Raw genomic sequence first — 27946 nt, 5'->3', positions numbered from 1 at the left:
TCAATTCTACTGTGCTGTACTGTGCGTAACATTTTCTTACATCGGCTTAGCGGCAGGCCTGAGAATTTTGAAAATTCATTCGAACCCCATTATTTTTGGCGCCGAGTTCGTAGCTGGAGTTTCGCCAAGGTTCTCAATTGCCCATGAATGGCGTCCGGCTCTCCTCCTACGCGCATCGACCAGGTATTCTTTCAGTTTCAGTTTCAGTTTCAATCTCACTTCAATCTGTATATAATCCATAGAGGCTAAAATTAAACACGAACATGAATTGAAGTCGAGGCTATTTCATAACATCTCCCTTGAAGCATGTTACATCTTTGTGGCCAAAATGGCTGTATATCCTCTTCTCGCTGATCCAGAGAGGGGTTTTGATATTTTTGTTTTCTTTTTTCCTCCTTCCCCGTCTTTGTTTTTTTCTGGGTTTGTTACTGGGAAAACCGCACAGGGTGGATTGTCTTGTGTTATTTTTGGGTTTTTGATTTTAAGAATGCGGGAAGTATCTACTTGGCTGCTGAGAAAATTAATAAGAGGGCCAAGACTATTCCAATTTGCTCAAAATTTTGTAATTTAGATTAATACGAGGCCATGTATTGTATATTACAATCTTGTAATCAATTCTTGATGGGGTGTGGAATACCGTGTTTCTGAAAATAAGAAATTGTTCTTTTAGACATTATTCATTGCAATTTGCATTGATGGGTGGATGTCTAAATGGTTCTTGTACGTGTGGGCTTCGTCTACTGCGTGCAGTTTTATGCTTCAAAGAAAAGGAAACCTCTTACTCCCAGTCTGAAGTCTGGGAGTTACGAGAAGGATGGAAAAAGGACATTTGAAGGGTCTCCTGGTGCCAAGGGTACGTTGGACAATTACCTGGTGAACTCACAGGACCATGGCAACTCTGATAACCCAGTTCGGGAGACCTTGTTTGCGCAAGACTTGGTAAAAAGAAACTTATTGTTGGAAATTAATAGTTCCTCTAAAAATGAACAAGAGGAACTCGCTCTGTCTCGAGGGTCTCACACTTCTGAAGCAACTCAAGGAATCAAAAAAAGAACTCTGCAGGAATCGTACGAGACCGGAAGTTCAGCAGTCAAAGCTATGGCAAGTGACTGGGGTGTCGTACCATGCACGGAGAAACCAGAGCTTAAACAGTTTGCAGCTGATTTCTTGTCTCTGTACTGCAGGTATATGTACATTGTAGTTTGTTGCAAGTACAAGGCTGTCTTCTTCTTATTCTTTCTTCATTTTCAATTAAAACTATAAATGTTATGGCGATATTCATAGTAGTGAAGTACAGACGACCGTTAGTACGCCAGTTGAGCAAAAAGTGACTGTTCAGTTGAGGCATTCTAGTCCTACTCTGTTAGAAGGGGAGGCTAAGTTACCAAAGAAGACGCATTCAGTCGCTGGCCCATCAAATGCCAAAGGCAAAGCTGATACCTCAAGGGAGATGTGCTGCGGAAACATGCAGTCCAATTTTTTTGTTGACACTGGGGTATTTTTTTTGGCCTTCTTTTGTAGATTCATGTAATTATTCGAAAAATCTGATATCATTTTTTTGAATGACTATTATGGCAGGATACTGATAGCAGTCATCCTGTTGTGCTTAAGGCATGCCAGCAGAAATGCAGTAAAGCACCTAGATCACCTTATTGTTTGACTGAATGCCAAACACCAGGCTTGTCGACTGCAAATGCACGTTCTCGTGAAACTCCCAAGTCCGGAAGCTCTACATTTTCTCCTGGAGAAGCTTTTTGGAAAGAAGCAATTGTGTTTGCAGATGGTTTGTGTGCTCCAAGCATTGATCTTACCAATTATGCTACTGAAGAAACTAAGCTTGTAGAGAACCAGAGTAATACGAAGAAACTTTTAATACCAAAAGGGGAACCTTCTAAAAAACGGTTAAAAGGACAGTTTGATGAAGTTGGAGCCAGCAGTGGAGTCAGGCTGGGGGAACCTGGTGCTTCCAAAGTTTCATTGAGGAGCGATTTGAAAGACTTAAGTAGAGAAGTGTCTTCACTTCCTGTTAAGCATTTTGACTTCTCAGCTGAAGACAAAAATTTGGATGAAAGTACATCACCTTGTTGTGCTTCAAATGAATCTAAAGTTAATGCACATGAAGTTAATGTGCAATCTGATTGTTGTTATACCACTCGTAACAGTCTAGCAAAGCATAACGTCTGTAACAGCGACTCTCTTACAAATGAGAAAATACATGAAATGGAAGTAACTTCATTTGTTCCAGAAGTGACTGAAGCGAAGGTGAACATATTTAGTCACTCTGATAGTATTACATCTAACACAGTGGTTCATGAACTTAGGGCTTCCACTGTTCATGATGTTAACAAGGAAATGACACCTTCAAGTTCTATCAGACATGAAGATTGGCTAGATCTAAGTTGCTGGCTGCCACCTGAAATTTGCAGCATTTACAAAGAGAAAGGAATCTCAAAACTGCATGCTTGGCAGGTATTGTAAAGTACTAAAAACTTTCTAAGTGCTCTCTTGGCAAGTGTCCAAACATGTTTGAATGGAGTGAATGAAAAACTCTTCCGTTCTTCTTTTATACTTCGTAAAAGTTATTATTTTACACCTATTTAATTTATTCCGATGAATTTTAATTGAGTGCATGCAAATGTTTTGTTTTTAATTGGCTTTATTTAAATAGTAATTGATGATACTTTTTGCCATATGACTGTCTGTTGGTCGAGTTACTTTTGATTTTTTATTACAATCGCCAAATTCAAAGCCTCTCAATGGTGTGTTCGTTCCAATCTCTTCTCTTCTTATTCTCCTAGTATAAATTGGGAGGCTTTTATAATTCCTCTTTAAGGAGGTTTCTTTAAGTTTATGGTTTTTATTTCTTCTAATGCTTACTTTTATTTATTTCCTGTACCTTCACTCCTATGGGAGTTTGTATCTTCGAACAATCTTGTTCATTTTCATTTATCAATGAAAAGTTCGTATCTCGTTCAAAAAAAAAAAAAAAAAACTTGGTGATTGAAAAACACTCAACAATCTGTTTCACTTTTCCAGGTTGAATGTCTTAAGGTAGATGGTGTCTTGCAGAGAAGAAATCTTGTTTATTGTGCATCTACTAGGTATTGCATTTTAGCATTGAATTTTTCCCTTTTTCTAGAGTGTGTTATTATTTGGACGGAAAAATTTCTAGTAGCATTGGAGATGATTTGCTATCTGGCAGTTATTTTGGAAGATAGTTTGAACTATTTAAACAAAAATTCAGTGAAAATATTTTGCATAACTCATTTTATTTTTTGTGCTCTCTTGGGACGATTTGTACCTAGTACGGATTGCAAGGCCATGATGGAGGGAGGTTCTTATACATCTCCCTTTGCAAGGAAAATGAATCTTTTGGGGCAAGCTAGTTACTTTGACATTTTTGGTTTGGGAGGAATAGGATGGTCCTATAGGGTGTAGAGGGTTTTGGATTACTACTCACATCAACAGAAGTTTTAGTTTCTCTTTCTCATTAAAAAAGTATTTTATTATTAAGCAGTTCTTTTTTCCATCAAAATTAAAGTAATTATAATAGAGGTACTTATGGTAGAAATGCCGAAAATAACACTTCCAAACGCTCCGTATATGTTTCTTAGTTTGGCTTTATCTTCTGCAGTGCTGGAAAAAGTTTTGTCGCAGAGATTTTAATGTTACGGCGGGTCATTTCTACTGGAAAAATGGCATTTCTTGTACTTCCATATGTATCAATTTGTGCAGAAAAGGTGTTCTATTGCTTTTCAAGTTCAATAAACTATGTAGATCAAATGATCTTGTGAATAATTTTATTCTTATATTTGACAATTTTATGTTTTATTTGCAATTTCCAATTGTTCTAGGCAGCACATCTTGATGTGCTTATTGAACCTCTGGATAAGCATGTGCGTAGTTATTATGGAAACCAAGGTGGTGGAACGCTTCCTAAGGATACTTCTGTGGCTGTTTGCACAATTGAGAAGGCAAACTCTTTGGTGAACAGATTGTTGGAAGAGGGTCGTTTGTCAGAAATTGGAATCATCGTGATAGATGAATTGCACATGGTAACTAAGAAAATCAATATGAAAATTTGGGACGAGAGACAGAAATATAAGAATTTTGAAGACTGTTCTTGTGGCAGTTTTATAGGTGTATTTTTTTTTAATTTTTATTCTCACTAACTGGCCTGTAAATAAGTGATGATTGATATGTCATATGCTAGCACACTAGGTCAATGTTTCATGAGTACGAGAATTTCCTACTTTCTTTAAGAGATCAGTAGTTCAGCTATACCTTTCCCTGTTAGGGTATTCATCTAGATAGTTCTTGTTCTCTGTTTCATTGACAGGTTGGGGATCAGACAAGGGGTTATCTTTTGGAGCTTTTGTTAACAAAACTTCGTTATGCTGCTGGTGAAGGTAATTTAGATTCTAGCAGTGGCGAGAGTTCTGGTACAAGCAGTGGTAAGTCGGACCCTGCTCATGGTATTCAAATTGTTGGCATGAGTGCAACCATGCCAAATGTGGCAGCTGTGGCAGACTGGCTTCAGGTTAGTGAATCAATAACCCTTTTATTATAGAAAAGTTAATGGGAAATATGATTGTTGTTAGAGGGAAGGATGAGGGTTACTGTTGCTATAAAAATAACTTGGGCTTGTGTAGATGCTGGTTGTTCAATAATAAAAAAAAAGTGCTTTTATAAAAAATTCTTTTATTATGAGGACTGAGTGTTTTATTTTATTGTTTGGTTTTAACAATTTAGAATTATTTGTGATCTAATTTAGAAGTTTTTTTTTGAATGATTAGTATAAGTTTTTTAAGAATTGAAAAATTATTAGACAGGATGCAATTAGATTATAAAAAGATATGATATGAATGAAAGAAAGTGTGTTCAAAAAGTTCGCGAGAGAAAGCATTTGTGTTAATTTTTTAGTGTAGCTATAGCTATAGCAGTGTTATTGAGGCGCACCCGGGCGTTCGCCTCAGGCGAGAGGCGAGGCGATTTCGTCTAGGTGCGCCTTGCAAAGGTGCCCAAGCGAGCACCTTCAATCGGGCGCTCGCCTCGGTGCGCCTTTTGTGCGCCTCTCGCCTGAGGCCAGGGGATCTGCCTTATATATATATATATTTTTTTCTTTTTAATGTGTTTTTTTAAAGGAACCTTTCTCCCTCGCGAAATACTTTAGTCCACAAACCCTAACCATTCTCTATGCCTCTCGACATTCACCTTCACCACCCTCAATCTCCGGCCATCGCCTGCTCCAGTCTCTAACCATCACCGTCGCCGCTCCCATCTCCGACTAAACTTATTGAATTTGGTTGTTTTATGTATCTTGTTGACATTTACTATGACACTATTTTGGTATTTATTTTTTAAATTATGTTTACTATATAAATTTATGCACTATATATATAATATTTATTTATTTATTAAGGTGTGCCTCGCTTCACTCGAGCGTCGCCTTTGTATCGCCTCTCGCCTCAAGGCGATCAAAGGACTTGTTGCCTTGGGGTGCGCCTTGCGCCTCGAAAACACTGAGCTATAGAGAGAAAATGTTGTTAAATAGAGATTGGAAAAAGAGTGTGTGTATAGAGAGACAGTAAAAGAAAATGCCTAGAGAGAAGTTAAAAGAGTGAATAATAGATGTAGAAAGAAACCAGAGGGTGATGGTATATGTAGAGATATCAGCGAGGGAAAGTGTACATTTAGACTTTAGAAAGAGACTAAATAAGAAAAGAAAGTGTATGCTTTGAGAGAGTATAAGTGGCAATGTATCTTGTAAAGTGGAGTTAGTTAGAATAGCTTTGTGTGCAGAGGGAGATTAGAGCCAGAAAATATTTGTGAAGAAAAGCTATTGAGAAAAAGTACGGATGGTAAAAAAAGATTTGTGAGAGAGAGTATGTGTTTTGAGATAAGCCAGTGAGAGAATTATTCAGAAAAAGCTCCCTTCTTCTGCTTTACTACTGTCTATTTGTGTCCTCTGTAAGGAAAATGGGGAAGATTTGAATCATCTTTTTTTCCATTGCTCCTTTGCTGCTGCTGGGTGGTTTTCTCTGTTTTCTCAATTTTATGTTGATTGGGTTTTGGATTACAAGGCAGAAGCCAATTTGATCCAATTGTTATGTGGATTTCATCATCCTTATTCCATGGTGCGGGCTTTGTGGATCAATGCTGTGAAAAGTTATCTTTCTGAGTTATGGTTCGAGAGGAATTTGAGGATCTTCGAAGGAAAACATAGATCCATGCTTGAATGTCTCAACTCCGCTAAGTTTGAGGCTTCTCATTTGTGCTCTCTTGTGGATTCATTCCCCCGTTCTTATTTTCAACAATTGGAGCGCTTTTATTAGTCCTTTGTAGTTCCTTGGTTTTTACTTTATGCTTTTCCTTTCACTCTTTCGAGAGTTTGTATCTTTGAACATTTTGTTCCTTTTCATATCTTCAATGAAAGTTAGTATCTTGTTCAAAAAGATAAGTTAGTGAGAGAAAGTTATAGAGAGATTAGAAGCTCCTGAGAGCTGCCGTGGAGAGAGACTAGTATATGTAGGGAGAGACTAGGAAGTGAAGGTATAGCCTATAGATGTGTCGTGTGTGAAGATAACTTTATGAGAAAATATATATTTGGAGAGAGATTAATAATAAAGGATTAAGCCAAAATAATCGATAAAGCACTTACCATTTGCCTTTTTAAAAGCACTTTAAAGTGTTTTTGGACTTTACTCGAAAGTGATTAAAATTGTTTGTTGCCAAGCATAATGATTTTAGATAGGAAGTGCTTTTAAATGCTGAAGAATACTTTACCATGGTTGAAACTTGAAAGTACTAACAAACCACGTATATCTTATGTTGGAATCAGGGTCTTAGCAGTAGGAGGCAATTCCTTTTTCATTTTCAGAATTTATTTGCTCATTTTTGGGTTTGTGGTTGAAAGGGGATGGAGTGCTACAATTATGCCTTTTGGAAAATCTAAAGGCTTGGTCATTGCATCTCTGTTGTCAGAAAACTCCACTGTCACTTTGAAATTTTGCATGCAGGCTGCCTTGTACCATACTGATTTTCGACCTGTTCCGTTAGAGGAGTACATTAAAGTTGGCAATACCATTTATGATAAAAAATTGGATATTGTTAGAACAATCTCAAAAACAGCTAATCTTGGTGGTAAGGATCCGGATCACATTGTAGAATTATGTAACGAGGTATGGTTTCTTTTGATTTGTTAAGTAGTACTAGTACCTGTTTCTAAATTTATATTGAATAATGAGAAATGATAAAAAAATTTAATTGTATATTAGGTTGTTGAGGAGGGTCACTCAGTATTAATCTTTTGCTCCAGTCGAAAAGGATGTGAATCAACAGCAAAACATGTTTCAAAATTCCTCAAGAAGTTTTCTGTTGAACTCCATAATGAGAACAGTGAGTTTACAGATATTTTTTCGGCGATTGATGCACTGCGAAGATGTCCTGCTGGATTGGATCCTATATTAGAGGAAACCTTTCCGTCTGGTGTTGCCTATCATCATGCTGGCCTTACTGTATACTCATCATCTCTTGTACCTATAAGTAAATCATATCGTTGGTCATCTTTTAATTATATTTATTACTTGTCAATAGGTAGAGGAAAGAGAGATTGTCGAAACTTGCTACCGCAGGGGTCTTTTGCGTGTTTTAACTGCTACATCTACCTTAGCTGCTGGAGTTAACCTGCCAGCTCGAAGGGTTATTTTCCGACAACCTAGGATTGGACGAGATTTTATTGATGGTGCAAGGTACAGGCAGATGTCTGGTCGGGCTGGCCGGACTGGAATAGATACTAAGGGGGAGAGTGTAAGTCTTAATTCTTAACTCAAGTTCTGGTTGTCTATTAACATGCTGATTTATGAACATACTGTCAACTGGCCTACACTACCCGACCTCTTTGCTTCGATTTTTTTTTTTGAACTTGCTATATTGAGACATTTTCCTTTTGTTGGATTCTTCTTTTTACAGACATTTTTCTCCATTTTCATCTAAGCAGGTACTCATTTGCAGACCAGAAGAGCTTAAAAGAATTAATGAACTTCTTAACGAGAGCTGTCCACCACTGCAATCATGTTTGTCTGAAGATAAGAATGGAATGACTCATGCAATTTTAGAAGTTGTGGCTGGTGGGATTGTTCAAACTGCAACTGATATTCACCGATATGTAAGGTGTACTCTTCTGAATTCCACAAAACCATTTCAAGATGTGGTTAAATCAGCACAGGAATCTCTTCGGTGGTTGTGCCATGGAAAATTTCTTGAATGGAATGAAGATACCAAGTTGTATAGCAGCACACCTCTTGGACGTGCATCGTTCGGAAGCTCTCTTAGTCCAGAAGAATCACTTGTAATAGACCTCTTCTATAATTCCACCACCAGTACTCATTGTGAAAGCACGTGTTACAAAATTACCATATGCTTTCAAGTTTTAATTTGGTTCTATCAATTGCATTATGTAGGCTATATGGTAGTTAAGTGGACTAGCATGCTTTCTAACTGATTATTTTATCTTCTTAGATTGTTTTGGATGATCTTTCGAGGGCCCGAGAAGGATTTGTGCTTGCATCTGATTTACATTTGGTGTACCTAGTTACACCAATCAATGTTGATGTTGAGCCAGATTGGGAGTTGTATTATGAACGGTTTATGGGTCTGCCTTCTCTTGACCAGGTAAGGTTGGTTACTGTGCTAGTTTTAGACTCCTTTCAAATAATCAGAAATTTAGGATTAGGGTCTAGTTTATGGTTCAAATTAGATTTGTAACCCTCTCCACAATTAATTTCTATGATATATGTTATTTAAATGCAAAGAAGTAACAATCAATTTTGTAGGCCACATTTCAGAGGCATTACCAGACTTCTTTTTTTTTTTTTTGTGAGAGAAGGCTTCTTGTTCTCTCTTTAAACATCTCTTTTTGGACGAAATGATGCTTAGTGTCCTATAGAAATAGATACTGAAATTAGATAAAATATTTTCTCTCTGGTGCCTCTTCCAGTTCCGTTAACACTTTCCCCCTTACATCTTTCTTGCTTCCTTGCGCAAACACACTCTCCATTCTTTTTAGTTGAATCTCCACGTTCTTCTCTCTTGAATAATTTTGCACCTGTGAAAATACCTTTGCCAAGATTGGGATTCTGCAAACTTTTCCTCCACTGCTTCCAATCAGTTTTCCATTTTATTTATTCAATTATTCCCTCATAGATGGAACTGCTCTAATACTACCGTGCGGCTGTGCCTTGGTAAGCCTTGGCCATGAGACTTGACAGTGGTCAACAGCCAGAAAATTTCAAATCGGGAGTATTCTTCTACCAAATTCCATTTAGATACTGCTCTCTCTCCCCCCATTATATTTAAGCTAATTTACATCAGCTGACAGACTCTTCTCTCCCAAATCAATAGTTTACTAACTCTCCCACTTTGATTTTGATACACAGACTGCTAGGTTCTTTCTGTATAGTTCTCACAGCCCCTCTCTTCCCTTGTTTCTTATACGTAATACGAATTGAGGGTATATTATAACTTCACTTAAGGATGCTTATTTCTAAATAGCTTTATTAATGAGGCCTCCTGTAAAAAAGTTGCGAACTTCAGTAAAATGGATGGAATGATGCATTTGTCAGACCTCTTGAGATGTCACTCTTTTGTCGCTTAACTTAAAGAGTGTTGAATTTTTCAGAATTCTTCTTTAAGACACACTATTTACATGTTCAGTTATGTGCCAATGGCAAGATAATCAGAGTAAATATGGAAAACTTCAATGAGAATCATTTAGATTTTGTAGTAATAATTTTAAGCTTAAGGCTCCAGAAGCATGTTTGATCCCGAATTTGCTTTAGAAACTTTTGTTATCAAGGAGTGAGTCTTTTACAAGGTGTTGTATCATTTATAAATATGAAATATACATGTTTAAAATGGCCTACTTTCCTATTTCTCTACTATGAAATGGAACTGCACATAAGAAACGTAATGTATATATTTTGTCAAAGTTGGGCATTGTATGTATGCTTCTTAAGTATATATATATATTTTATGCATTTACTTGGCTGTGTTGGTAGTATTTCTGTTGAGTGTCAGTGTGATAATTTATGTCGAGGAATTTGTGTATTTTGTTTTTCACGGTCTTCAGGTGATCCCACCACCTATTTGCCACATGGCTAGCAATTTAAGTTTGTTGAATCATTTCTCTTTCCCTAAATAAATATGTAAAATGGGAGTGCAGTCTGTTGGGAATCGAGTCGGAGTAACAGAACCATTTTTGATGCGCATGGCACATGGTGCACCAGTTCAACGTGCGAACATAACAAGAAATGGTGTCAAAAGTTTACGTACCAAGCGAGATGAACATGGGAGCATGTATGATGTCAGACCTTCAGAGGAGCAAACCATTCGAGTGTGTAAACGATTTTATGTGGCTCTCATCTTGGCAAGACTTGTTCAGGTGTGTGAAATATGTTGAGTTAGTCTTGCATTTCTTTCTGTGTGATTGGTGACTTTTAATATTTAGTTCATGTTTACTTTTGTTCCTACATTGTAGATAAAAAACAGCATGAATCCCTTTTTTCTACATTACCTATGTATATGGATACAATAGAATTATTTTTATTACTCTTCCTCTCGACAGCCGAGCAAATAAATTTCATTCCTTTATTGTAGTTATTCATCTTTCGATTTTGTACAGTAAAATTGAAAAGTTTTTGAAAGATTTCCACCTAATTTGTGTTCATGCTGGTTGTGAAGGAAACTCCCATTCCGGAAGTTTGTGAAGCTTTTAAAGTCGCTAGAGGGATGGTTCAAGCATTACAAGAGAGTGCTGGAAGATTCGCATCTATGGTTTCTGTATTTTGTGAGAGGCTTGGATGGCATGATCTGGAAGGTTTAGTAGCCAAGTTCCAAAATCGTGTTTCATTTGGAGTGAGAGCAGAGATTGTAGAACTTACTCTTATTCCATATGTTAAGGTGCTGTCCTTTATTTTTTCTTCTTTGTTCCTTTGTGTATCCTAATCAGCGGCATTGGATGTTATTTACTTCAAGCAATTCTCTCTCAGGGTTCTCGAGCCAGAGCACTCTACAAAGCTGGTTTGCGGACACCTTTAGCAATTGCAGAAGCATCTGATGCAGAAGTAATTAAAGCTCTTTTTGAGTCGGCATCATGGACTGCAGAAGGTAAGTTTAACCGAGACTGAATAATTTGTTTGTGCTGATTCTGGTCAGCTGGTAAAGTTATCTATCCTCTATGTTATGCAATTTTCTCACCCGAGGAGTTTGTTCAAATTTTGTTGTCGGTTTTGATGTGAGGGCTTAATGGCATCAAGGGGAGTAGCCATTTGACCGAAGTCTTTACTATTATAAAAAAAAAAAAACCCAAATATAAGAGATTGACCCTCTATTTATATAGGATGCTAACCTACTAACCATGACAACTAACCAACCAACAATGCAACAAACTCAAATCAAAATTATAAAACAACTTCTAATTACACTACACCAGCCTTCCTCTCTTTGAACTTGGGCTTGGAGGTTGGAAAGGAGTAATGGTCATGGTTGTTCTCGACCCCTTGCTGACTAGTTATGGCATGATCTTGTTCAACCCATGCTAGGAAACAACCAATATTTTGTCCGATTGAAAACAATAATATACTAAACAAAAAGATTATATAGCAGACATAAAGACGATGAATCCTATGTTTTTTTTGATAAGAGACATGAAGACGAGGAATCCTATGACCAGATAAGGAAAATTAAAAGAAGGAAAAAGACTCCAGGTAGCATACATAAGGCAAGCCCAAAAGCTAGATATTTTACATTCTTTGCCCACCAAATGTGAAACTGTTCGCCTGATCCGAAACAACCGTCTGAGCTGCAATCAATCAAGTTATAGTGATTATTTGTTGAGTCATTAGGATTGTGTAGTGTGGATTGATCCTTTATTCTCTTACTTATTTATTTTTGGATTCAAATGACTTTATTCTTAGAGATTCAAAGATTTCTGGTTACTGTTATAATTGGCAGTTATCTTTCTCTACTTTCATTATTCTAATATTGAGGTTGATTCTTAGAGAGTACAGCACAAAGACGCATGCATGTTGGAATAGCAAGGAAGATTAAGCATGGTGCACGTAAAGTCGTTCTTGATAAAGCCGAAGAGGCTAGGATTGCTGCATTCTCTGCTTTTAAATCATTGGGGTTAATTGTGCCACAAATTTCTCGTCCTTTGTCAGTAAGTGCAGATGGAAATATAACAGCACAAGTGGCTGCAAGTATTCCCTCTGAAATTGATACTTCTAACAGAGTTGTTGGCACAGCACAAATGGAACATGTTTCAATAAATTCATGTTTTGGAGGAACTTCTAGTTTTGAAAAAGTAGGTAGCAAGAACCGGAGTCAAACTGGAGCAATTTCTGTTGAAGTCGAACGGTCTGATTTTGGCACTGAGAATCATCTGGTGAATGTTGAAGGGTCTTCGATCCAGGAGCAAAAAACTGTGGTTGAATGCGCAGAAAAGGTAGATGTTGCAATCTCTAATCATGTGAAAAAAATTAATGATTCAATCAATGTGCAAGACGTGTATAATAAAGATGTTCAAGGGGAACAGCATGGCAGCAATGATTTGCATCTTCCCAGAAGAGATGGGTCTTCCATGAAGGGTCCTATGCATGCAGTTAGTACATTTGGTGGCTTTGAATCTTTCTTGGATTTGTGGGATGCTACCCAGGAATTTTATTTTGATCTTCATTATACCAAGCGATCTGTAGTGAATTCTGTTGTCCCCTTTGAATTACATGGAATAGCCATCTGTTGGGAAAATTCCCCGGTGTATTATGTGAACCTTCCGAAAGACTTGTTATTGTCCAAGAGTGGAAAAAGTCTTTATCCGGATGACAGCACAACTGGTGACCAGACAGATGTTTCACAATATGAGCGCCAGTTTGAGATGGTTGAAAAAAGATGGAAAAGGATCAATGAAATTTTTGCAAAAGAAAATGTCAGAAAGTTTGCATGGAATTTGAAAGTTCAGGTTCAGGTGCTTAAATGTCCGGCAGTTTCCATTCAGAAATTGGGTTACCTGAACTCTGCTCGGCGTAGTATGGGTCTTGAACTTGTAGATGGTTCATACTTAGTATTGTCTGGAGTCCACATAAGCAATGGAATTGATATGTGCATTGTGGCATGGATTCTTTGGCCAGATGATGAGAGAAATTCAACCCCTAACCTGGAGAAGGTACGACAAAATCAACTCAACTAATCCAAGACCATAACTGAAAAATAAAATTTTCTTATTGGTGTCTGTCATTTTTCAATCAAGATAACTTGTGATAATGAAGGATGTTCTGGTCTGATGGATTTTCTAACATTTTATGGTATCTAATCTTCCCCTGAAATTGTAATGGTGATGAAATAGGAAGTCAAGAAAAGATTATCTAGTGAGGCTGCTGCTGCTGCTAATAGGAGTGGCCAGTGGAAGAATCAGATGAGAAGAGTAGCACATAATGGTTGCTGTCGGCGTGTTGCACAGACACGAGCTCTATATTCTGTTCTCTGGAAGTTAATAATTTCTGAAGAACTCATGGAAGCTCTCAATAGTGTAGAGATTCCATTGGTAAATTTTGTTTTGCCTGTGCATTTTGCTGAAGGGAAAATTGAAACTAAAAGTTGGTTCTTCTAATGCCACTAAAAATAGTAAATAAAAGAGGTTAGTGGTCATTTGCTATGAACATGATGCAATTCCAGATTGAAGGGCTTTAGAATAAAAGTAATACTTCAGATTAGGCTCATATATTGCTTTTTGTTGTTTTACAACAAGATTTAAATGACACTTAAGAGTGAAATTTTCTTCTTCCATAAAGCAAATGAATAAAATCTATAACTCCAGCCTTAATATTTGCTCGATCGAGCAATTGAAGTATTTGAAGTTAAACCATGTAATTTTTGTAGGTAAGTATTCTTGCTGATATGGAAACCTGGGGTATAGGTGTTGACATGGAGGGATGCATTCGAGCCCGTAATTTACTGGGAAAAAAACTCAGGTGCCTCGAGAAGGAAGCTTATAGGCTAGCTGGCATGACCTTCTCCCTGTACGCAGCAGCAGATATTGCAAATGTTCTGTATGGACATTTGAAGCTCTCGATTCCAGAGGGGTTCAACAAAGGCAAACAACATCCTAGTACTGATAAACATTGTTTGGACCTGCTGAGGTAATAAATATTAAATAGATTCTTATAATTTTTATGCGAGGATGCATGTGAAATTGAAACATTGCTGTCTGTAACAGTAAGGTCCATAAGCTCCATGCTATATGCCATTATGTAAAACAACGAGCCTTTAGTATCAGATCAAACAATGACAAGTGAGAATGTCGAAGAGAGGATTCCAACGTGATGGATTCCTTCATTTATTGGCACAAAATGGAGTCGGTGGTTTCAACTACAAGTTAGAAAATGTCCTTGGCCTCCTAATGCTGACATTAATATTTTCTTTAATGCCTTTAGGAAGAAAAGTAAAGTGCATTTTTTATTTTAGAAACTAAACATCTATTAGTGTAACAAAGAATATAATATATTTTCTCAAGGGAAGAAAGTAAATGCAAGTTAAAGTCATATTCCTATAATGCTATTATTGGTGTTCGTAAGTTTCCACGCATGTTTTGAACTCTCAAGAGTGCTTGAGTCACATTTGATAGCATTTTGTGGATCTTTTTCAAGTGCTCTCTGTGTGCCTAGCTAGCCACGTATTTGATACAGGTCTCGTATTTCAGGTATGAACACCCTATTGTTCCAGTCATTAAAGAGCACCGGACATTGGCTAAGCTCTTTAACTGTACTTTGGGATCCATTTGCACGCTAGCTAAGCTATCTGCAAGGACACAGAAATACACGCTACATGGTCATTGGCTCCAAACGTCCACAGCAACTGGTCGGCTTTCCATGGAGGAGCCTAACCTTCAGGTATGTGTTTTTATACCTCTTTTCCTTATTTTGTTAATGAAATTAAAGATGGAACCATATACTAAAGCTTGGATTAATTCCCGGAGTGCAGTGTGTTGAGCATATGGTAGATTTCAAAATAAGCGAAGATGATGTTGATCATTGTAAAATTAATGCTCGTGATTTTTTCATCTCTACTCAGGTATTCCCATTAAATTCTGTTCAATAACTCTTCTTGAGCATTGTGGACCTTTTTTGGGGGCTATGCTTCTCATACATTGTCTATTGCAACTTCTATTAAGAAACTAATACTAAGAATTCCTGTTTGTTTTCTTCTTTCCAACACTTTTGATAATTCAAGATTGTGGACAAATACACACCTTAGCTTCCTTAGTGGGGGTCCCTTTGCTATTCATTTTTATATTTACTGCATGTTATAAACAGAGTTTATGGTTCAAAAGATGAGGAAAAAATGATTTTATAGAAATAGGACATGGGAGAACCATCATGGTGTGGCCTAGTGGTCAATAAGGACCAATATAAATAACAAAGGACTTAGAGGAAATGGGTTTAAACCATGGTGGCCACCTATCTAGGATTTAATATCCTACGAGTTACCTTGACAACCAAATGTAATAAGGTCAGGCAGGAGTCGAAGTGTGTGTAAGCTGACCCAGACACTCACAGATATCAGGAAAAAACAAGAAAAGAAAAAAGGACATGCAAGGATAAAGTTGCTTCAATTTTTATGATTGCAAGTTGGGGTTGGATGGATATCTGTATGAAAGCATTCTATGAAGAGCAAAATTTATCTACCATAATTTATACTCGTAAAATCCCCTGGTTCTTCACATTTACTTGGTTTTAATCTGGTTACAACCAGTAAATCTAATATGCGAACTAATAATTGTGAATTTTGACTGAAGGATTTGGAATTTAATCTATGACAAGGTGATGTCGGTGAGAATGCTGGTAGATGTGATAGCTTGGGTTGGATGACTTTAATAGCGTGTAAGAGTGGAGTTTGGAGTAGTTTGTGTTTGTTTGCATTAGTGATAAATATCAAACTTTCTTTTAATTATTATTTTTATAATTTTTTATGATCATTCAAAAGTTACTGCTTTCCTTCATGTTCATATATATGTACAATGGCAGAGGTTGGCATTTTTAGTTATGCTTTGTTCTCTGAAGTTGAACTGATTATTTTTCTTCTCTTATTTAATTGAAGAATTAAAGATTCCCTACACTGCGTCCAACCTTGATTGACGAGCACTTATTTTAATATATATTGTAGGAAAATTGGTTGCTCTTATCGGCAGATTATTCTCAGATAGAGTTGCGGCTGATGGCACATTTTTCAAAAGACTCCTCACTGATTGAACTCCTCAGTAAGCCTCATGGGGATGTTTTTACTATGATTGCTGCTAGATGGACAGGGAAGACAGAAGACTCTATTGGATCTCATGAGCGAGATCAAACTAAAAGATTGGTATATGGAATCCTTTATGGAATGGGGGCCAAATCACTTGCATTACAACTGGAATGTAGTCGGGATGAAGCGACAGAGAAGATTCAAAGTTTCAAGAGTTCTTTCCCTGGCGTGGCTTCATGGCTTCATGAGGCGGTTGCATTTTGCCGTCAGAAGGGGTAAAAACTTATTGTTCTCTTTGTGTGTTGTGCTATTTTCATTTGTTTAGATAACGCCTTTCACTTCCGCACGTCCAAAACACAATCTTTTTCAGGTATGTTGAAACTCTTAAAGGAAGAAGACGCTTCTTGTCAAAAATAAATTCTCCAAATAGCAAAGAAAAATCGAAAGCACAGCGACAAGCTGTGAATTCAATTTGTCAGGTATTAAATTCATCTCTCTCTCCCCTCTCTTTCCATCTTGGTTTAAAAGTGATGTTATAATTATGTGCTAATAGTTTTACTTTTACCAGGGTTCAGCAGCTGACGTAATTAAAGTTGCTATGATCAACATTTACCATGTCATTGGAACGGATGCACCAGATCTTACACAGTTACCTGCAGCTAACTCTAACATCTTGAGGGGTCACTGCCGAATTGTGTTACAGGTTCATCATGCAGTTTCCTTTTGCAAAATGCTTAAATTTTACTGTTGTCATGTCTACTCCACTTCATGTACAATCATTTCCAGTAATTATGAAGTTTCTTACTCAGGTGCATGATGAGTTAGTGTTAGAAGTTGATCCTTCCATGGTAAAGGAGGCAGCAGCTTTGTTACAAATTAGTATGGAAAATGCTGCCTCACTTCTGGGTAAATATGCCGCATCTATATTTTGCCTTTCTGTACATTCAAAGTGTTTACCACAAGAACTGTCTTTGATTCTTTTCAGTTCCTCTGCAAGTCAAATTGAAAGTTGGACGATCTTGGGGTTCTTTGGAGCCATTCGTGCTAGATCACTGCAAGAATGAAGTTCTTGTGCCGGGATCTTGACCACCAAAGTTTTTAGTTATGTGACGGATTTTCAAATATTTGGATCCAGGTTTGTATGCTATAACCATATGATATTCATCTATTCCAGAAAGTTGCATATTAGTTCGACCATCTGATAATCTTGCCTCATGGTTTCTTGGTTCGAACTAGTAATTCGTAATTATTTAGTCTTTGAACTTTTTTCTATTTCGTTGTATTGTAGACGTTCCTAGTGGATGATTGAGCTTAAAAGGGTTTCAGTTTTTTCAGAAGAAAGCTTGGTGCAAACAGTAGACTACCTGGCCTTAAGAAAGGAAGAAGCTGATGGAAACAGTGCTTGGCTTTATTCTGAGACCTTTCATCAAATGCTCGAATTCGCAACAGCTTTTTATAATCAGCAACCTTCAAAGCAACCGGTTTCGTATGGTCTGCTTTTGACACTGGAGTTGTGACCTGTCATCTTTCTTCTGCTGCAGTTGCCTTCTCTTGCAGCCATCTTCCCACATCTGCTTCTACAACAATTTCCAAGTGGAGTTCCTCAAGTCGATTGTGGATCGAGAGAACACGCTGTGTTCCTACTTTCTTCTAATAATATTTCACCATTTGACTATATTGGTAAATATCCTCTCCATCCAGAGGTATGGATTACTCATAGAAGTGTTTCGAGATCCTGCAAATAATGCAAACGACGAGAAGCTATAGAAAGTGGCATCGTTGTGGAGGCGAGAACCCGGGTGCAGCATACTTCTTAAGGTACGCGTATCCAAGAATCAGAGCGTTATTTGGTTCCTCATTTGATACTTCATTGTGAGCGCATCAAGCCGACTTGAAGATTTCATCTCGGTCAGTGCTCATTTTTACCATTTCCAACTGCTGCTCAGTATCATCTTGTCTGTCCCACCAAATTTTTGCCATCCTTGGTTGTTTGGTATATGCATATGGCCACCATCTCCATAAACTATAATGTGAAAGAGAGGCTGTTCAGCCATTGCATTTGGAGATGCATATTTTTTTCAGTAAACTCCAATGCTGGTCTCTCTCTGGCCCCATAAAGTTACTTTCATTTCGATACAAAGTTTTCTTCTTTTTTATACAACCTTGTACACATTGTTCTGATTCAATTATTTAATGATATTTCATTCTTTAAGCTTTTGTTCACATTTGAAGATTCAATCTTTTGGTATGATCTTGCGATCTTGTGGTCACAAGTAAATGTTTTAACCAGTTGAACTATACTTATGTTATCATTAACATATTAATTAGTGATGCACATTCTATTTGATAAATAGATCAAAAATTTTGATTGCTATTTTATTAATTGTTAATAAATTATTTAGATTAGGAGAACAAATTTTTAACCTTGAGGCTTGAACTAAAAAATCGATTCTAGAAACTAAGTTCATTGTTTTTGTGTAAATACATTTACTTCGATTAAGTAAACCTATCTTCGTTGCAATTTATTTTTTATAGTAATCATTATTATGTACGATAAATAATTATCTTGACGTTGATTTGTTGTATTTTCAATCTCTATTTTCGTACTTTAATATTTTCACAATTTTGGGTTTAGCAAGGAGAACCAATTTTAGAGGGTATTTTTGGGATTAGAATTCGGATGCTAGGATGAATATCTGCTTTCCAGATCTTTGACGGTCACTTTTACAATATCTAAAAATTTGGGTCATCTATTTATGTAGTTTTTCCGTTGCGAAATTTAAGCTGGGCTTAATCAGGGAAAAGAAGCCCAATAATATCATGGGCCTCGATTTTTTTGGGCCTTTTGCACAAACTGGATCCAAGTTTCATGGATTACCCGGTGATTGGATTGTTCAAAAAATATTTTAGAACTATTTGGGAGAAGAGGCTAAAATTAATATACATCTAGGAAAATTGATTGTCTTTTACTTTCAGTAGCCACATTTCTTTTTATTTACAGTAAATTTTTTTTCCTTTCTTTTTAAAGCCATAATTTAGTATATAATAATTACACGAAAGCTATTTTTTTTACAGCAAATATGGAAGTAGAGGTTTGAATCTCTGACTTTAAGGAAACGAGTAAAATACTTTAACCGTTGAGCTATGTTCTAATGTTGACATTACACAAAAACTATTAATCATCAAAATTATTAGCAATACATTTTCAACCAAAGCATTTATGGTACAAATTAAAGAGTATAAGGAAGCCAGCCAAGTTATATATAAACTTAGGCCCCTAATTTGCCTACACATCCATTGACTTTTTTATGTGTATTTTCATTAGTCTATATCTACTATATTTAATAGATAAATGGATCTTACTAAAATTTTTAAGCAAATAATAATATACTACATAAAAAAGTAGTAGGAATTCCTACTAATGGGTATGTAGCTAAACTTATTCATAAAGGGAGAGAGTAGCTAAACTTATTCATAAAGGGAGAGAGTAAATGAAGGAGAGGTCAACCAAGTTATATAAACTTAGGCCAATATTACTTGCCTACACTACGCGGACTTTCTAATGTGTGTTTTCATTATTCTATTTCAATACTACATTTAATAGATAGGTGGATCTCATTAAAATTTTTTAAGAAATTAAGAATGCGTCCCAACATCAAAATGTCAATATAAAATCTTACTAACCGGTATGTCAGGCAAAATTACTCATAGGTGGAAAGAGAGAGATAGCTCTTTTATATAGGAAAGAAAACAGTTAAAAAAAAAAAACTAGAGGAAAAAAGAAGAGTATATACATATGAATGATACGTACCTCCAAATTGGTCATCAGGAAAATTCCTACTCACCGGTCACCACCAAAAAAATTGAACTATTAACTATTTTTTTTTTAAAAGAAAGAAAAAAATCTCTCTTCTCTTCAACTTCTCAAAAAACATAACAGTGGTGAACCGAAGATTCTTACTAACTAGTTAGAAGGTAAGCATATATCTACCGATCGAAAGCGATGTTGTTTGTTCTTTTTTCTTTTTTTAAAGGATGGAAATGGTGGTAGGCAAAGCACAGGCAAAGTATGGCCTTTTTGAGAGATGTAGGAGAGAAAAGTTTGGTTTTTTTTTTGCCCTCTCACAGGTCCAATAAATCCTTAAATGGTGGGCTACCCAAACCCACTATAGATCCCTTTGCCCTCCTTTTGTTTGTTGTGTAAATAATAATAGTGATATATCTCACATGTGAACTATTTCAGGTGAATCTAAAAACTACTTTTTTCCCTCCCTCTCCTTTGTTGGTATCTCAAAATCTTTTTGGTGGGAATGAATAGTGTGTTCCACTAATTAAACAAATAATAATACTCTCTCTTCCCCCACTTCCCAATTTCCTTCCAACTTCACAAAAATCATGTACTCAGAGGATGGACTATGGAGAGTCACAAGCCAAAGCACATGGTTTAGTGGGTCGGTTTGTGTTGCAATACTAAATCTACTCCCAAAAAATGACACATGTCCATGTCTTCGGTTGGTAGTTGGTTAAAGTATTAGTAATCTTTTTTATAGGCCGCAAATCTGAATTCTTATGTTGTATTTTTATTGTTGTATTCTAGAAAAAACGGGGAAAAAATCAAAATTTACGACTAAACTTGGTAGTGTGTAACTATTTTTACTCTAAACTATTAATTTCATGAAGTTAGATTCTCATGATTTAGATAAGTATTGTAGTTTTTTACGTTATGTTCAATATAAAATTAAGTTAGATCAATTTGAATAACTCTGTCAGAAGAACACATATGAGAATACTTTTTTTATATCTGAGTTAAAGATTACAATATTCATCGAACCTAAAAGGTTGAATTTGATAAAATTGAAAGTTCAAAATTGATATGCTTCCTAAGTTGGGATAAATTTTGATTCCCCGTGAAAAAAACAAACAAGACATTCATCAAATTTTCAAACTTGACAAATTTTAATATATATTTCTTGAGAAAAATGAACTAGAAAATGGTTAATGCAGATGCTAATATGTTAATTCTAATTTCGAAGTGCTGAATAAACTTGATTATAATATAGACATTGGTTATGTGCTTATAATATAGCTTGTTAATGGAATTTGTATAGTGATTAAGCATTTAAGATTTATGTATGATCTAATCTAAAAAGATATATTTGTACCCAAAAACACTATTTATTGTAATCGGGTTTCATCAACTTCCATTTGTTAATTTTGCTTTTTATTAATTAGTTCATTATACTTTTAATCTGATTTTCTTAAAAATTAATCACATATTGAAGTTTGAGTATGATGCATTAGAATATGGGTAGATAATTTAATGGTCTCGTTTCTCTTGTTTTCACTTTTTGTTTTTAGTTAAAGAAACTATTGATAATAAAAATATGATTATTATAAATAAAATTCTTTAAATTTACTCTATCCCACTCTAGCTACTTAGAGTAGTGAGTGGTAATTTGACGTATGTCATATTATTTTTTGTAATATTAAAAATATTTTAGAAATGAACAAGCTTTATATATAAACTTTTTTTTTATTATTTCAAAAGCTTTATCATTTGTATTGGGTATTAAAATTGAAATACTTTTGACATCCAAAGTGTTAATGAACCTAAAGAGAGGGGATTAAATAATGGGATGTGAACGAATTAAGCATTTTAATGGAGTTTTATTGGACTAATTGCTCGAAAAAGTCAATAAAATTACCATAAATTAAAAATAAAAAGAAGGGATTATTTTTTAAAATATATAATTTGGCTTCTTATTCGTTTTCCATTATGTTGAATTCCATAATTAAGTATTAAGTTTAACTACAAAAGACCAAACTTGTTTGCTTCTTCGTACGTCCACTTCAAATGAGAATATATATATATTTTTTCATATTTTATTTATTTTATTGAAATTCTCTAAGGTATAATATTAATTAAGAGACTTTTTTCCTTTTTTTTCTTCATTTTTAGTACGACATTCTAAATCTTTTTTAAAAGTATTATTTTTTATTAAAAAGAAAAACTTTTAGGGTTGGTATAATATACTCTTGTAAGAGTTTTTCTTATGATAGTTTAAACGGATCTATTTATTAACACTTTTTTTCTTGTTTCAAGTTTTTAAGAAATATAAGTGTTTGGTAATTGTTTATGTTTCTTTTTTAATTTTTTAGAAATGTTTTCAATGGAATTTTGGAACAACAAAATCAAGTTTTTTTTTTCTATTTCCTTTCTTTTTTATTTAGTTTTTTCTAAAACATAAATAAAAATATTATTTTATTATTATTGACTTAAAATGCATAATAGACCAATGTAGAACATAAAAATTTTATTTTAAAATTTAGAAAATGAGAAATAAGAAATGACTATCCAACATGTTTCTATTTTTTTCAATAAAAAAAGAATAAGAAACAAGATAGGATTAACAAAAGCAATTGTGTAGAATAAGAAACAAAATAGGATTAACAAACTCAATTGCATTTTCATTTATTATAAAAAGTAAGAGAATAATAATATAAATATTTTCAAACATGTCGTAAATTAAGAAGTTTCATTGTTCTCAAGGACACGGAACATAAATTAACTTTTCACTCCTTTATTCTTTTATTATTTTTTTTTAAACAAACGATAGAACAAAACACAAAATAGAAGTAAAGAAGAGTACTTAATTTTTAAAAACTCTATATATATATATAATTATGATCATAACCCTAATTAAACAGTGTTGACCGTATGATTTTTCATAATTTCCTGATATTGGTTCACATTGATAATCATACTTTTAAATGGGATGACTATGAACTCGTAATTAAGAGGTAAATAATTTACCTAATAAATAACCAAAATAATTGCTTACCTCTTTAAATTGTCACCCACTCATGAATTAATTATTAAATTCAACAAATTTTGGTAAAAGAAAATTGTTAGGGAATATAGCTATATACTTTTATTTGCTTTTATAATTCAATGGTACTTTTTGAAGAGCATGCATGATTGGGTTTAAGCAAGATGCAAGTATCACCAATAATTTTCCCGGAAAAGAAAGTACCGAGAATCATTTTCCCGGAAAGAAAATCACGAACCCCATTATTAGGCTTTTTTTTTTTTTTGAATTCAATGGATTGAAGCAAAGAATCGCCATGGAAAAAAGGTGCTAAGTTCATTTAATATAACCTCTTCTACCCTACTAATTTATTCACATTTCTAAAGTTTTATTTTTTTAAAACAAGGCTAAATATAAAATTTTGATTCCTAATCCTAACCATTTTAAAAATATATTCTTCATATTTCTTTTTAAAGTTATCTTTAATTTTTTTTTTTAAATATATTTTTTCAATGAGGAGGTGAGTTCTCGGCATGGTAGTACTTTTAATAATTAATATGTCTATTTTATATAGTAATAGTATATTTGAGCTCCAGTAAATCATTATAAGCTCTGTTAATTTTTATGAGTTGAAGTTATCTATTTACTTCAAATTTAAATATATAATACTTTTTCAATTCAATTAATAAAATATATTTTAATATCACATAATCATTTGTAAAAAAAAAGTAACGTTTTGATAGTAAAGATTTGAAAGAAAAATTTAATACATGCAAGATGATTAAAAATAAAATTAAAAGATTAAAAAACTATTTAGACTTTTAAAATTTTTTTTTTTTATATATACATATGGAAATCAGTGTACAGAATTCAAAAGAAGATCAAGAAGTGCCAAATCAGTGTGCAGAATTCCAAAGGAGAAAGATTCCCTATGGAACCTAAAAAATAAAAAATAATAAAAAACATTAAAAAAATGATCCAGTAATATGCTAAGCTTATTGATTCCCCCCCCCCCCCCCCCCCCCCACATATACACACATATTGGAAATAATTAATAATATCGTTGAAACTATAGAATATATCACACAAATATTTAAATATATCAATTTGGGAGATTCTCATGATATATTTAATGATGTAAACTTTATTGTATAATGGTATATTATATAGTTTCAAGTTTGATAATTCTGACAGAAGAATGGGCAAAAGGGATGGTAAAATTGCACTTTAAGACATGGAAAAGATATGTGTGTATATAAATATATATACCCACGAATGTCTAATCAAACTTTATGCTAAGTGAATAATACACTAATTTAAATTAAAATGCTTGGGAAGCTCTCTCTTTTGAAAATTTTAGTTAAATTAAAAGGCTGAGAGTTGGAGTGGAGGTTGTTGCCTAAGGCCAAAGACATTGTATTTTAATACATACTTTTATTTTTACATATATTAGTGAGAGTGGAGATAATAAAGCGATTCTACAAAAATATTAAAAAAAAGGACATTTATTAATTTTTCTCTGGAGATTTTCTAGGCCCAAGATTTTAAAAAGCGATTCTATTTTGGTCATTAGCTATTTTTTTATTGTCATTAATAAAATTTTTATTTGGCATTATGTGAACTTGTGATTTAAGTCATATGTTTTGAGTTTGGTATCAAATTTAAAAATAGACGTTGTTAACATTTTAATTAATTACAATCTTAGCTTAATTTAGCTCATAAACTTTTATATATGCTCTACTTTAGTTCTTAAATATTGTATAAAAAATTATTTTGGGTCTTATTCTAAATTTCCATTCATTAGTTTAAATTTATAATCCACTTTGAAAACCTAATATCTAACATTAGTATTCTTGTCCATGACTTCACATAAACATCTAAGAACAAATTAAAAAAGCATATTATATCTCAAATTTTTGCTAAACGATATAGAAAAGATAAATAATAAAAGACCACAAGGATTTTAATGTAAATTTTAAAGATTAAAATCAAACGTCCTTAAACCCAAATAATTGTTATAACTTTTTTTAATTCAACATATTAAGGTGGAGATTCGAATACGTGACGTTTGAATTGAAAACATATATATTGAATTGTGTTGATATCGACAATTATTATCCAAGTTTAAAAATTGAGATAGGATAAATAAAAATAAAATTGAAAGTTGTTTTATTTTTTAATTTATCGTTTTTGTCTTTCTCATACATTTGAAGATGGTCTTTATCAAATAGACACATCAGTTTTGTGTGGAGATAATGATATTTGATGGGAATATAAAGTAATGCTCAAAAGGCCTACAAAAAGCTCTCTTTTGAACTTATTTTATTGCAAGTTTGCAATCATTAAAGTGAGGGAAAGAACCCTCAAAAGCTTCCTTCCATATAATAACATCAGACGGAATTCTAACCTCAACACAAAACAAAACCAAACAAAATTCACTGTTCTAGATTCTATAATAACCCTACACCCTAGAGAGAGAGAACAACAAAGAAATTAAAGCAATGAAAAACATCAAACACTGTTTTTTTTTTTAATTCACTACAAAATAAATAATATCATACCATAATCCGAAACTTGAATATTGAAAGAGATGAGCATACAGTTGTCCTTTTAAGAAGTATTTGGAGGGAACGTTAGATTTATGGTAGGTTTAACTTTCTAATCTTGTCTCATATTTGGGACGAAGATTTACAAGTCCAAGTTTGGGTCGGCAAAACTTGAATAGTAGTAACTCACTTTCTAAATTTTAATAATCTTCTAAACATGCACTCTAAATATATGTTTTTTTTAATCTAGTCTTCTTAAACTCTCTACTACTTAAATCGACATACTTACTAACCTAAGGCTTAAAGAGGTTGAATCCATGCATGCTTTAAACGACTCTTTAGTTACGTTGTATAAAGTTCAAAGGCTTATTTTAAAAAAAAGAAAAAAAGAAAAAAAAAATCCTTTCGAGAAATATTCATGTTAGATAAATAAATATAACATTTTTATTAGAAAGAAATTTAATTGGGAATATCTATAAAGGTTTATTATCTTTTAGCACCGTCTGTGGAGAGTAAAATTAATGCTCCACAATTTTTAATGTTATTACAAATGGACAATATTTCAATATTCAACCAAAGCTAAAATGATCAGCACCAAACTTTCAAGTCAACTACAAAGACAACAAAGTCTTAGAATTAATCATGTCTTAGTGTGTGTTTTGTTTAAAGCATGAACTGTTACTACTCAATTTGGCCATTTTTATTGTGGGAAAAGAAAGGAGAAAAGAAAAAAAAAAAAAAGCACTTTCCAAAGCTTCAAAAGAAGGACAAGTAATTGAATATTATAATAACACCAAAACTAGTTCAACTCCCTCTTTCATTTTCATATGATTAAAAGAACCCTATTATACCATATTGCTTCATTATCAAGTCTAATTACTTTCAAAGTTTGAACCTTTTTGACATTTTTCCTTTCACACAACTTTTAGAATCGAAAGCGAAAAAATGAGATTGTTACGTCTTTTCTATTAATTACATCAAAATACAACAAGAAAAAAAATGAATAAATAAAAAAGTAAAATTCATTCGTTTTTCTTTTAATATATTTTTTTCAAAAAACATATCTTAATACAAAATAGTCACATATATTTCCTCCAATTCTATCGTACATTCAGCACACGCATAAATGAAACATTTGAGACTTACAAAGTACTTCACAAAGAGTTGTAAACTTTGATGTTAAGTTTTATTTACTTAACCTTTTTTCTTTTTCTTTTTTGAGCTTACTTACGCCTCCACTTTAAATCATAATGACACATTGATTTTGTTTAATATTATATCCAAATATAGTACATCTTGATGGTATATTATATTCAAAGTATACTTATAAAAATGTTTAGAAAGTAGAGAGAGCAATATCTAATAGGATAGTTCCATAATTGCTTTATTTATTAATTGATAATAATGTCAAATCAAAGTATAATAATTATGCCCACAATAAAAATTTAATTGTCAACCCGATTGAGTAACCACCAATATGAGTTCTCATTTGGTTCAAAATCAACAACATGTGCACGCGAGAGCCTCATTTTTCCTTGGATAATTATAGTCTTAATCCCTCTAATTATTTCTACTAATATGCATGAACTACAAATGATTATCACAATTTAATGCTATAATTACATCAATAACCGTTGTTTTCATTTTAAAAATTATTAAATCATGTTCCAATAATTAACGATTGTTATCGTACATTATTTTCTGGTCGGGACATGTTAAAATTAGATAAAGAATCAAATTGACAAGACATGTTAGTAATTTGACCTCTTTTCTATTTGACATGTTATGATACTACATTCAATTTTTCCTTTTCGATAAATTTTTTAATATTGTAAAGAAACTCTATTTAAATTCTAGGCCTATCGTATTTTTCCTTTGTACTTTCAAATACTTTTCTTTATTCTAAACTTTTTATAAATAGTGTTCTGATCACAAATTTTTTTTATTATATCAAATCAAAACTTTAGATAGGATAATCTATTTAAAATTTGATACTCGATGCATACGACTAACTTAAAATGGATAGGACAAAACTTATTTTATATATACAATATGAAAATTTACTTATAGATTTTTATAGGTGAAGTTAATAGATTAAAGCAAAATATACAAAAACATAAAATAAAATAAAATAAGTAGGGGTGAAAAAGGAGTTTAGATCTAATTCCTAAACTATTTGCTCCATATTTTTTATTTTTTTTAGAGAATCTCACTCTCTCTAGTTTATGCTTTTTAATTTTTTTTAACCTATTTATTGGGCAATGAACGAAGCAGCAAAATGCTTAAAGGCCATTG

The 27946-nt window shown here is 33.7% G+C and overlaps 1 protein-coding gene across 6 annotated transcripts; it reads left to right on the top strand.

Moving 5' to 3' along the window:
- The first annotated feature begins 4 nt into the window (after positions 1-4).
- Positions 5-18508, top strand: LOC111004788 (MUS308 and mammalian DNA polymerase-like protein). 6 transcript variants are annotated; one of them, XM_022275974.2, is made up of 27 exons: positions 9-183; positions 751-1184; positions 1288-1495; positions 1579-2469; positions 3037-3101; positions 3635-3740; positions 3855-4055; positions 4340-4540; positions 7020-7181; positions 7278-7517; positions 7597-7809; positions 8000-8350; positions 8521-8673; positions 10223-10441; positions 10741-10959; positions 11049-11166; positions 12060-13222; positions 13403-13600; positions 13936-14195; positions 14756-14945; positions 15037-15126; positions 16219-16571; positions 16667-16775; positions 16865-16999; positions 17106-17202; positions 17282-17431; positions 17585-18508. In XM_022275974.2, exons 1-26 carry the CDS (start codon positions 148-150, stop codon positions 17380-17382), a joined length of 6513 nt encoding a protein of 2170 aa, XP_022131666.1. In that variant the 5' UTR covers positions 9-147; the 3' UTR covers positions 17383-17431; positions 17585-18508. The 6 variants fall into 6 exon arrangements, 5 of the variants coding, with proteins under 5 accessions (XP_022131670.1, XP_022131666.1, XP_022131664.1 ...); XM_022275972.2 differs by having other exon boundaries at positions 1285-1495; positions 17632-18508; XM_022275973.2 differs by having other exon boundaries at positions 1285-1495; positions 17623-18508.
- Positions 18509-27946: the final 9438 nt, after the last annotated feature.

This window comes from Momordica charantia (genome assembly GCF_013281855.1).
Source record: "Momordica charantia cultivar OHB3-1 chromosome 8 unlocalized genomic scaffold, Mcharantia_2.0 BLBB01000008.1, whole genome shotgun sequence".
In the NCBI taxonomy this organism is placed as follows: Eukaryota; Viridiplantae; Streptophyta; class Magnoliopsida; order Cucurbitales; family Cucurbitaceae; genus Momordica; species Momordica charantia.
The sequence above is the reverse complement of the archived record's forward strand: the minus strand, read 5'-3'. Positions and strand labels throughout refer to the sequence as shown.

Bases quoted from the DNA above. Each gene is read 5' to 3' on its own strand.
- LOC111004788 (XM_022275972.2), top strand. From the start codon at position 148: ATGGCGTCCGGCTCTCCTCCTACGCGCATCGACCAG. The intron at 14,946-15,036 runs GTATGTGTTTTT...CCCGGAGTGCAG, and splicing joins TGGAGGAGCCTAACCTTCAG to TGTGTTGAGCATATGGTAGA. The intron at 17,000-17,105 runs GTTCATCATGCA...TTTCTTACTCAG, and splicing joins ACTGCCGAATTGTGTTACAG to GTGCATGATGAGTTAGTGTT.